This window comes from Trichomycterus rosablanca, chromosome 18 (assembly GCF_030014385.1).
Source record: "Trichomycterus rosablanca isolate fTriRos1 chromosome 18, fTriRos1.hap1, whole genome shotgun sequence".
Lineage (NCBI taxonomy): Eukaryota > Metazoa > Chordata > Actinopteri > Siluriformes > Trichomycteridae > Trichomycterus > Trichomycterus rosablanca.
The window spans coordinates 27,835,531-27,847,950 of record NC_086005.1 but is presented as its reverse complement, the minus strand read 5'-3'; the positions used below and the strand labels follow the sequence as shown (position 1 = coordinate 27,847,950).

Here is a 12,420-nt window from a genome sequence, read left to right as displayed (position 1 = left end):
TCCCAGCGGTAACGGCTACCGCACGTGACAAAGAGTCCGTCGCTCTGCAGTAGTTCCAAATCTGCATTCCAGGAGGCTGCACCTATTAAAAGGCCATAACACAGTCAAAATAACAAAGCTAAGGTCCACGATGCACTGCTGACAGGCCGGGCTAGGAGCATGTCTTACAAATGGTACCAGGTATGAATAACTGTGCAAGAAATCACACAGAAAAATACAGTTTATTTAGGGGTGCTTAGTAGGCACAGCGCTCTAATACTGCTGCTACTGATTCTCAGTCCAACATGGTGCTAAACAGACAGTTGATCATGATGCTCAAGAAAAGGATGGGCCTGGTGGCTGTACACGTCTTGGAGAAGGTGTGGTGTGCGCTAGTCCGTGGCCCTAGGCAGAGGTTACCAGAGTGCACAGGGCTGCATGTCTTTGGACTTGTGGGAGGAAACCGGAGCACCCGGAGGAAACTCACACAAAAAACATGCAAACTCCACACAGAAAGCACCCTAGCCGCCGACCAGGGATCAAACCCAGGACCTTGATGCTGCCAAAAAAAAAAGTCAAATATGTTTGTGTTTTATTCTGTATGCCACACTGTGTAATCGTTCTTTTAGGTTGAATATGTAAACGCGTGCGTCCGGTTTGAAGGGTTTCTGTGTTAAAAGACATAAAGACATGACAGGACGATTAAAGCAAGTCATGTTAACGTCAGAGTTCTGAGTGTACGAGCGACTGGCTGCACAGTAATTAAGATCAGTGATGTGAAACGTCCAGAGATATAAAAATACTCTTCGCAATTCACGTTCAAAGCACTTTAAAAACACGTCCTTCTGCAAATCCGTGTCTTTTAGAGTGTTTCATCAAGCACCAATTTGCTAGTGGTGAGTTTCCAGGCTTCGTCGTCAGAAAAGCCTCACTGTTCTACTCCGGTGTTATCAGGGCATCGAGGACTTTTACTCGTTCCAATTATAGCACTGGAAGGAAAAATTCTGCCTCTGTGTCGTGTTGGGACAGTTTGTAAAACGCAATAAAAGCAAGAATCTGTAGCTTGTTTATTCTTATGAATATTTATTTCACAAGCAAATGTACAAAAATAAACATTCCAACGTTTTTACTGACCAGCTGTATTGTATTTTGTAAATATTAACAAATTTAGCATGTAGACCCAACAAAAGCTGGGACGGAGGCGTGTTTACCCCTGTGTTTCATCAGCTTTCCTATTAACAAGACTTTTTACTGGTTTGGGAACTGAGGACACTGAATGTAATTAGAATTTTTGCTTATTTGTTCTTGGTTCCAGACCTCATCTGCTTAACAGTCTGTGGTCCTATTTATACATTTCCAACGGGAGACAGATCCGGACTGCAGACAGGCCAGTCAAGCATGTGCACTCTGTCTTTACAAAGCCTGATGTTGTCTTGTTGAAACAACCACAGACTTTATGGGAAAAGAAGTGATCATGATGGTAGAATGTATCTCTAAAATCCTGTCAGCGGTACATAGCGAGGGCACCAATGCACCCCTATGCTGTGACTTGAAGCTTTCGCTGATAACAGTCTGGATGGTCCTTTTCATCCACGATTAACTCAGGCCCAGAAATTTAAAGCCGGGTCTCAGCAGTGGTGGGCTGGAGTAACAGACCCTAGCGCACCCCAATACCATTTCATTCTGAACATTTTGTTTGACTGCGTTCTTTATTATTCTTAAATCTTTCCTGCTTATACGTTTTAAAAGCCTTCCATACAGCTGAGGAATTATCCGTACTGTACTCGATTTCAAAGCAGGAATTTAAATGCTCTAGTAGGACTGTGCTGAATTCCATCCCCTTTACCTCTTTACGTCTCCTTCGTGATTTTATCTGAGTTTAAGTGCTAGACGCTCTTGGTAAAGACAATCAGGATAAACTGGAACTGTCTGTTAATGCTGGTACATTTGTTGTGTTCGGGTTTGAAAATGAACCTGCGAATGAATGGGACTCCATGATTACTGTATTATTTTTTGTTAAAATTAAATAATTCCCCAGTTTTACTGCCTTTAAAGACCATCTGTGCTACAGGGTGAGGATAAATCAGCAACAACAGAAGAGACTAACACTGCTCTGCTGGATTTAATTTGGAACGAACAAAAGAGAAATTAACAAACAAACCACACGGTCCATCAAACACGCAGTTAGCTAAAACATTAAGCGTTACGCTACATACAGGGTACACTTGCTCTTGATTGAGGACGGACAGGACCGCTGTGTGGGTGCGTCTCCTCGACACAGGGTTTAATCTTGAGGAGTCTCAGCCATTTAAAGAAGACGCCAACGATTGTTTCTTCTCATTAACATCAAATGTTTTATGGAAAGTACAAGGAGACTTTGTTAGCGATTATCTCGAGGAGCTGCTGTCATGTTTAGTGGGCTCAAAGGACTCCCACCTCAGGATTTTATTAATGCTTGTAAATCAAAACATCTTTAAAGCCTGGTGAGTCTTCCAGGATTTTATGATGTTCCTCTGATCCACGGGTGGTCCGTGCCAAAAAACACAAAATTATTCAAACCGATTATATCCGGCGGTGTGTTACAACACTCAATCAGAAGCAAAACAGCTTGTTCTAGGATACAGATGGGGTAAAAATCCACAATATCACAGCAAAAGAACAAAAGAAGAAAAAACCTGTGGTGTGACTGATAAAACACAGACGTCTGTACATTTACTTTATCTTTTATTTTATTACAAACAGGATGAACCTGAGATATTTCATGTTTTATCTGGTCGACTTCATGTCATTTATTAATAAACATCCAGTTCTGCATTTCAGCCCTGAGACACATTCCAAAAAAGTTGGGACGGTAAAGCATTTACCACTCTGTAAGGTTGCCTTTCCTTCTTACAACACTTAAACAAAGTTTTGGCACCAAGAACACCGAGCGATGACGTGTTTCAGGTCCTTATTGCTGTGAGGCAACAGTGCTACCCACCGAGCCACCCTGTCGCCCATTTTGGTAACTTGGTTTAACTAAATAAAAGCACAGAGCTGTCAGGTGTTCACAGCCACCTGTATTGGACTTCTACAACTGTTTTTGTTTCGTAACTTAATGATTAAAAAAACACACTTAATATTTGGTTTTATGACACTTTTATTGGCCATTAACAAGATTTTGGCACAACAATCTTTGATCACTGAACTACAGAATTGGAGTTCATTCAGTTCTGATGTTTTAAACCCAGACTTGAAAGTTTAGTTTAGTTCACATATTCTCTTTAGTATTAGGATCTGACTTTAAGGAGACAATTCCAGAAGCCTGAGCCTTAGCCTTCCAATACCAGTACCAGTGTTGGCATGTTTTTGTTTGTCCTGCTAAAAATAAGGGGAAAATGTTGCTTAGAAATGCCTTCAAGTACAATTCCTGATTTTGTTTAAAAAAAAATGACAATACAGAACTTTCAACATCACCACATAAATGAGGTTTTTTTTATGTATTTTATTTTTGGTCAATTAAAATACTAAGCAGCACAATGAAACAAATGTAGAAAACCACACAACCCAATTTACTCCAAAAAATTAAAAGTAAAAAAAAAAATAGTTTATTATTATTAGAGTTAATTATCATATGTATATCTTTGAACTCCAATAGATTTTATTATATTTTTTTAAAAAGAGAATTGTGTTTTAATTATTCATTTACCGAAAACACACTTTCAGAAATAATTCAATAGTACTTCTCAGACATGCATGTCTGTTATAAGTGTATGTAAACATTTGATCAGATTTTTATAACTGAATATCTATTTTTTTTATATAATGATGTAAATTCTGGCTGTAAGCTTTTTCAATGCAGATAACAAGTGGTCATGTTTCACTTGGACCATGATCAGACACGAGCATGAAGCACGATGTTCTCACAGCAAGGATGTGCAGGATAATGGCATGACCGAACAGACGCGTGAACACCACTGCAGGTTTTTCCAGCAGATGCAGGTTTAATAAGCTTCCTCAGATGGAATCAACCAACTGTCCCATTCGCTCGAATGATCACAGAACAGCAGAGGTGTGGAGCAACCTCATCTCGCTGTTTGTGCCTTTATTACGGGCCAAGTTATTAATGCGGTCTCTCTAAATTAACTCTGCAGAAGGCTGAGCGGACGAACGCATCTGTCAGAGCGCTGAATTCCTGGACAACAGAACGTGATATCTGCGACTTATTACAGCACCATCAAATATTTTCATCTCTAGTTCTCTAGTCGTCGGCTCTCTTATCTTCTACACTGTACAGTTTCCATTACTGTTCCATTACCATTTAGTTATTGGTTTAAAACAAGCAAGCAAAATGAAAAACATACTTTAAAGCTGGAAATATTAGAGTCTGTCTAAAATTACAAACATTATAGGATGGAATGAATTAAGCAGTAATGCGAGACTGTAAAACCATCACCACTTGACATTTTATTGGATCTTTGAATCATAAAACTCATGCAAGTTTTAGCACTACAGACAAAATCTTAGCTAGTTAAATAAATGATTCTTTAGTCATCTGTATCAGCCAAACAAGCTGAGACCTTCACTGGATTATTGCTCTATAAACGGAATTGGTTTTAAAAACACAAGGCGGATGATTTAGGAACTACACAATTAATGCATTTTATTGCATTTTTTGCAAGGTGTCTTAACCTCTTTGGAAATGGGGTTTGTAGTTAGCCTGCTGACACAAGTATGCTAATGAGGCTTAAGTTATTTGAAGGGTAGTCCTGGAGGACTTGACTGGAGAGACTGCTGGGTGAGTGTTGCTTTAAACGGGTGGAAAAAAGAGTGAATAAACCTTTTTTTATTAATAGTCTGTCGTTTAGGCTAATCTACGCTTGAGCTCAAATTTAAAATGACTCACAAATTCCACATTACTTTATAAACCGTGTGTCTGATTAGAGTGTTTAAATAATTTAGTTACACTCAGTGTAGGAGAAAGGAAGCAGTTTGGAACGCAGCTCAAAAATCCCTTTTGAATAATAAAAATCAAGCACTGTCGTATCCCGGCAAGAAGGGCCTGGGTTCGATTCCCTTGGCCGAGCAGCAATAACACAGTCCCAAAAATTTAAAGACGGGTCTTAGCAGTGGTGGGCTGGCATTCCAATAGTGGAGTTTGCACGTTCTCCGTGTCCATGTGAGTTTCCACTGGGTATTTCGGTTATTTTTAGGACTGCCTTAATTACTTTCTAGCCACCAAAAACATCATTTGTTTCATCAAACATTTGTTGCCATGGTGATGGTGGACGCTGGCGCATTTGGCTGCCGCTACCGTTACCGTATTTTACCGTATTTTACCGTATTTTATTGTATTTTTATCGTTTTTCGTTTTCATCTTTTTACACACCTTGTGGATCTATTTCTTTTATGTTACTTTTGATACTTTTATTTGTGCTTTTGATACTTTTTGTTCTTTCTACTGTACATCGCGTCTGCGGCCGGTGGTGAACGGTGGATGAGTTTTCCTGGGATCGGCACGATGTTGAACTATTCCGTTGACCAGCTGAGGAAGTTCAACAACTGCACTACTCCATCGTGTATTTCAGTCATCAAACAGCTTGGACTCCTTCGCCGGCCTCGTTATATTCACAGGGGCTCCCGGAGAAAGCTTGTTTATCTTCGAAACGGTAACGCTATTCCATCCTTCTGGTCAGCCGTGCGCACTGTCGCTCCGCAAACACGTCATCAGAGCGCTGCTGCCTTGCACACCAGTAGCGGTGTAGTCTCCATGACAACGCTGTCCACGGAGTGGGATGGGAAACGCGGAGTGGACTTAGCAAATCTCCGTTCTCTTCCTCGTTCCTCACAGCCAACTACACAACAATACCACTTGAAAATGGCATTGCTTAATGTTCGTTCACTCAACACAAAAAGTACTGTACTCAGTGAATTTATATCTGACAGTGAACTAGACTTTTTCTGTCTCACTGAAACTTGGCATAAACCCTTGGATTATTTTACGTTAAATCAGACCACGCCAATGGGATACTCGTATATTGATGAACCTCGTATGGAAGGGCGAGGTGGTGGTGTTGCTGCAGTCTATAGGGATGATATTAAAATAACCACTTTGTCTTTTCCTGCTGCTCTTTCTTTTGAACACCTGGCTTTCAAGTTGTCAGGGCCTACTCCTCTGGTCACTGCTGTAGTTTATCGTCCGCCAAAGCCAAACGCTTCCTTTCTCTCTGACTTTTCAGATTTTTTAACCCAGCTTAGTGCCCTCTCATCCTCTGTACTGCTTATGGGTGATTTTAACATCCATATTGATGACAACAACTGTAAATTTGCCAGGGAATTTTTGGAATTGTTACAGTGTTTTAATTTCACACAACATATACATTTTCCAACTCATAAAAAAGGTCATACTCTTGACCTTGTCTGCTCTACTGGTGTCCTAGTTCATCAGCCGTCCAGCCATGACCTTACTGTCTCTGATCATTTGACAATCATCATGGACATTGAGGTCACTAGGCCCATCACTAGAGCTAAACGTAAAATATCCTTCAGGAATCTTCAATATATCTCTCCCTCTGCTTTCTCAGATTCTCTTGTTAAAAAGATGTCTGTCTGTCCTGTACTGTCTAGTAATTCATCTGACCTTGTCGATTACTATAATGACATACTCGCCTCATGTCTTGATGAGCTGGCTCCTTTGAGAACCAAATTTGTTTCATTTAGTCATTCTGCACCATGGTACACAATTGAGCTTCACCAAATGAAATCCCGTAAACGCCAGCTTGAAAGACTTTATAAGAAAACCGGTCTAACAGTACATTATCAGATTTATTCTGATTATCTTCAACATTACAAAGACGCTCTTACGGCAGCCCGATCCACTTACTATTCCGAACTCATACATGCTGGATCAACAAATCCTAAGACTCTCTTTTCCACAATAAATAAACTTCTCAAACCAGTTGACAATACTACCAATTCCTTTACAGTTGACAAGTGTAACTCTTACCTCTCATTTTTTCAAACAAAAGTTGAGAATATCCACAATTTTCTGACAGTTTCCCCTGTCATCTCTGTTTCTCCGCCTATCTCATCTCAATTTATTACCCAGCCTCTGTCTCAGTTCTCACCTGTGTCTCTTTTGGACCTATCTGAGATCTTAACAGGGATGCGAAGCTCCACTTGTGTTTTGGATCCTGCTCCATCAAAACTTGTTAAGGGTTGTTTTCCAGTTATCTCATCACTTATCACAGAGATAATCAATTCCTCTCTTAGTTCTGGCTCAGTCCCTCAATCACTCAAATTGGCTGCTGTTACTCCCATACTTAAAAAACCTGGACTTGACTCTAACATTATGAGTAACTTTCGGCCCATTTCCAATCTTCCATTTCTGTCGAAAATACTGGAACGTGTTGTTGCCTCACAGCTCAAAGATCACCTAAATTCCAATAATCTATTTGAATCATTTCAGTCTGGTTTCCGCCCCCAGCACAGCACTGAGTCAGCCCTCCTCAAAGTCACAAATGACCTTCTTCTTTCCTCAGACTCTGGACAAATTAATATTCTCGTCCTCCTTGATCTTACTGCAGCTTTTGACACCATTAATCACTCCATTCTTCTGTCCCGCCTTGAATCCTCTGTCAACATCACTGGTACTGCCCTTTTGTGGTTAAGGTCATATCTCATAAACAGACAACAGTTTGTTAATATCAACAATTGTAGTTCTGCCATTGCTCCACTGTCCCAAGGCGTTCCCCAAGGCTCAGTGTTAGGTCCCCTTTTGTTTATTCTTTATATGCTCCCCCTTGGTGACATCATACGTCGGCATGGTTTACATTTCCACTGCTATGCTGATGATATTCAGCTTTACATCTCCTCCAAATCCATTAATACTGAACTTCACTCCACTCTGACAAATTGCATCACTGAAATGAAATTGTGGATGAAAGCTAATTTCCTCAAATTAAACTGTGAAAAATCAGATATGATCATCGTAGGTCCTACAACCCTGGCAAAAACCACAAAAAATTTTCAAATTACCATTGATAATGACACTTTGTCTCCGTCTTCTAACATCCGAAATCTTGGTGTAATTTTTGATAGCAACCTCTCTTTTGACCGCCATGTAAATCACATCACCAAAACTGCTTTCTTTCATCTAAAAAACATAGCACGTCTACGTCCATCACTCTCCTTTTCTGCCGCCGAAACCTTGATTCATGCTTTTATTACATCCAGAATTGATTATTGCAATAGCATCCTTTATGGTACATCTAACAAAATCCTAAAAAAACTTCAGTATATCCAGAATTCAGCTGCTCGCCTCCTTACTCATACTCGCTCCCGTGATCATATTACACCTGTTCTACAAAAACTTCATTGGCTTCCCGTTGCTCAACGCATTCAATTCAAAATTCTTCTATTCACTCACAAAGCTCTCCATAATCAGGCCCCATCCTACCTCACCGACCTGCTCCATCAGCACATTCCCTCCCGTAGCCTTCGCTCTTCTGAGGCTAACCTACTGTCCATACCCTCTAGGACCAAGCACCGGACCTGGGGTGACAGGGCCTTTTCCATAGCTGCTCCATCTTTATGGAATGCTCTCCCCAAACACCTACGAGATTGTCCTGACCTGTCCAAATTCAAGTCACTTCTCAAAACTCATCTATTCAGAGTGGCATTTAACTTGTAACAACACAAAATAAATGCTTTTATTTTTGCTATTCTTTTTAATAGTTTTTATACTTAGATCACAACAGAAATGTGAAGTCCTAGATCCTAAAACTTGTAAAGTTTTCAGTTTCCTGATTGCATGTAAATCTGTCCTGCTTCTGTCAAATTTTAAGAAATTGTTCTATATTTGTTGTTCTCTCTCATAATTTAGCTAATTTTTAATGAACTGTCTTATGCTGCTCTCTTTGTTTTTATCTGAATTATTCTTGATGTTGATGTACTATTTTGATTTTGTACTATGATTTGTATGGTGTATGTACGTATTTGTTTTGATTATTTGTCTTATGTAAAGCGTCTTTGAGTATCTTGAAAAGCGCTATATAAATAAAATGTATTATTATTAAAAAGCATTACTGGCATTTATATAAATGTGAGGTAGGACTTCAGCACAATAAGAGCTGCGACACTGGGCTAAACTACATTCTCTAGGATTAAACAAGGTGATAGAACAGAGGTGACTGCAGATTTCCCTGTCATTCTGTCCTTAATTTCACACCAGCATAACAACAGAACACCAACAGTGTACAATCTGTAATAATAATAACAATAATGATTCTAACACATGCTTTAATAATTACCTGTACAAACTCATAGATTTTAGCAATTAAATAACGGAAGAATAAATAAAACGTAACTCTTAATGTTAGTTCGTTTAAGGACACCTAGGAACGTTTAACCCAGGGAACACGGTGTCCTTAAACTCACCGGTTTAAAGTTACACAGAAACTCAACAGAATTAGAGCCAACACTGGAAATGAGTGACGGAAAACAAAGCAACGTTTTCAGAGCTAAACAAACACCTAGAGAACCGAGAGTTCTGTATCATCAATCATAGAAAGGAGAACAGAAGCACTTGTGTGTGTTTTCTGTTTGTTGATATTTTGGTTTTACTGATACAGAACAGTTTTTGCACATCAGACTAATCGTCTCGATCTCTGCGGGGTCTGAATACATTCCAAACCCTCGTTTTTGATTATTTCTAACTAAATGCTAGTTTCTCAAACAACCATGGCATTAACAGTAATCTATACAGCGCCATAAAGTGCCATTAGTTTTAGCTGGTATTAATTTGCTCTGTGTGGGAGAAAAGGACACGACTGGAACCCCTCCTGATTCCTAACAGACTGCCTATACATTGTTCCTATTTAATGAATCCTCACACCCACGTGCTCCCCATTTCCTCTACGGCTCTTCACATTTTTGTTTTCTAAATATATAAATAAATAAATAAATAAATAAAAAGGAGGTTTTGGCTGCTCAGCACAAAGCAGGAACCACACTGACCTCCAGCCCACTATCCTCAGAGTTCCCAATCCTTCCCTTCCAGCCTCCAGTGTTGGTCAGCTGTATGGAACACTTACGTGTACCAAGGCCGTAGCCATGAATTGAACACTAGGTTGGGGGGGTTTGGGTTTCCTGCCATTCTAAAACATTCCTGCCACCGATAACTGATGGGAACCCTGACGGATCCTGACATTATGCGATGACAGTGAGTGGAATATGTTTATTTATCATTTGACATCACTTTATGGGCAAAGGGGAAAGATTTTAAGCATATCCGAATATTAAGGAGACCCCTCCAAGAATGCGTAGTTTGCATCTTCACATCAGTGTTTATTCCTGCTTTGTTCAATTTACAGCAGCTGAATAAAAGATGGCAGGAAATCCCCCCAGGGCGATGTTTCCTTCACATTATCATTAAATCTCAGTATTCCTCCTCAGCTGCTGTTTCAACGTGCACAGATGCTATTTCAATATTTACTTCTAAAAATAGAAAACATGTCTAAGGCATCATGTTTGATTGCAGAAGTATTTATTTAACAGTAAAGTGATGGGTCTGATTTCCGCATTAAATAACAGACAAGTTTATCCTTGAACAAACTTGTCTTGCACCACCTAAGCGGCTTGCTTACCAAACAGACTAATATAGTCGCCTTATTTTAGAATACTAGACAAATTAATTAATGGATTTAATGTTGACCTGAATTTACCCGAAATAACATTGAAAAATTACGTTACATGCTAAATTTATAATGGGTGGCACATTGGCTAAGTGGTCCTGGGTTCGATCCCCAGGCGGGGCGGTCTGGCTTTTATCTGTGTGGAGTTTGCATGTTCTCCCCTTGTCTGTGTGGTTTTCCTCCGGGAGCTCCGGTTTCCTCCCACAGTCCAAAAACATTCAGTCAGGTTAGTTGGAGACACTGAATTGCCCTGCAGGTGTATGAGTGTGTGTGTGTGTGTGTGTGTGTGGCTGCCCTGCGATGGACTGGCGCCCCGTCCAGGGTGTTACTGTGTGCCTTGCGCCCATTGAAAAAGCTGGGATAGGCTCCAGCACCCTGTCTACACTACTGCTAAGATCTTGGGATCTATGGCTCGAATCTCAGCGTTACATCGTCTAGATGTAACTTCTAAATTAGGGGGTTGGGGGGGGGCATGACACACCCTAGCCATTGGGTGGTGCCCTTGTCCTTGAGCTCTCAGTGCCGATCCCAAGCCCGGATAGAAATAGGGTTGTGTCAGGTGTGAGTGGGCGAGTATGTGAGCGAGTGTCGCTCTTAAATGGACTGGCGCCCTATCCAGGTATAGTCCAGACAGACAGGCAATAAAGAAGCAGCTCTGGATCATCATTTTAAATGTGGGTGTTTGTTGGTTTTGCCACTTGTTTACTTAGTGTTTACCAACAGAACTCTTACCTAAAGACCATTATTACTACTTTGTGATTAAGGAAACACTGTAAATCAAATGAATTACTTAATTTATTTAAAACTAAAGTGTTTTTGTTTACTCCTAGAAGATGAAATGGACACAATTGGACATCATGCAAACTGTTTGTCATTATTAAACTCAAAAAAGGACATTTAGTGAATGAAGGGAACATTTACATGGATAATAATACAAATAATAATAATAATAATAATTGAGAGGGCGATGGGTCAATGCAGCTACATTATGTAAGACACAGAAGGAGACATTTCACAATCAAATGTGTTAGTTTTGTTGATATATTTTACCTCATTTTTTAAATAAAAAGAACTATAATAACTATGATAACGTTCAAATGTCGACTGTGAAACTCTCACTCACTCACTCTATAAAACCTAGATTAACGGAAGACCGTGACACAAAAAGGTCGAGATTTTTCAGTATTAAAACACACTGACACATTAAAATCCCTTTTTACTTCTTTAAAATGCATTAAATCGGACTAAAATGTGAAAACAAGCATTTTTTTACCTTCAGGAGTCGTGATGCTGACCCTCAGAATGATGACGGTTAAATCCGTTAAGGTGAATCTCCCGCGGTTCATGTTAGCGCGCGCTCTGTGTGTTCACGCGCTCCCTGCGTTCCTTCACGCGCTCAAGGCGCGAACGTAGAGAAGCCCGAGTCCGGCATTGTTTATTGTATATATTGTGTATATTGTGTATTTTCCATTCCCGAACCAGAGCCGAGTTGTCGGTAGAAGAATCCTCGTCGTATCCCGAGTGAAGACGCGCGTCTCTCCGGGCATCTCCTGACGCGCCGAGTCTCCGGACGAACTACGGCGGTCCGGTGCGCGCGCGCGGATCCTCCTTCATTCAGTTAGTTTCGTCACTGCTGCGGCGCGCGAGGCTGGAAAAGACGCGGGAAATGAAGAGGCTCGTGCAGTTAGTGGAGCTGAACTCAAATCACCTCACAGAATAATACATGAGATTAAGAGTTAAACTTGCTTAGAATATGTACAATATACAG

General features: G+C 40.3%; 1 protein-coding gene across 2 annotated transcripts in view; it reads right to left on the bottom strand.

Moving 5' to 3' along the window:
* Positions 1 to 12,097, bottom strand: part of fryb (furry homolog b (Drosophila)) — a 96,071-nt gene extending 83,974 nt beyond the window's left edge. For both annotated transcript variants that reach the window (XM_063013848.1, XM_063013849.1), the window contains exon 1: positions 11,926 to 12,097. In XM_063013848.1, the coding sequence (XP_062869918.1) occupies positions 11,926 to 11,998 (73 nt within the window). In that variant the 5' untranslated portion in view covers positions 11,999 to 12,097. The remainder of the gene's footprint in view (positions 1 to 11,925) is intronic.
* Positions 12,098 to 12,420: the final 323 nt, after the last annotated feature.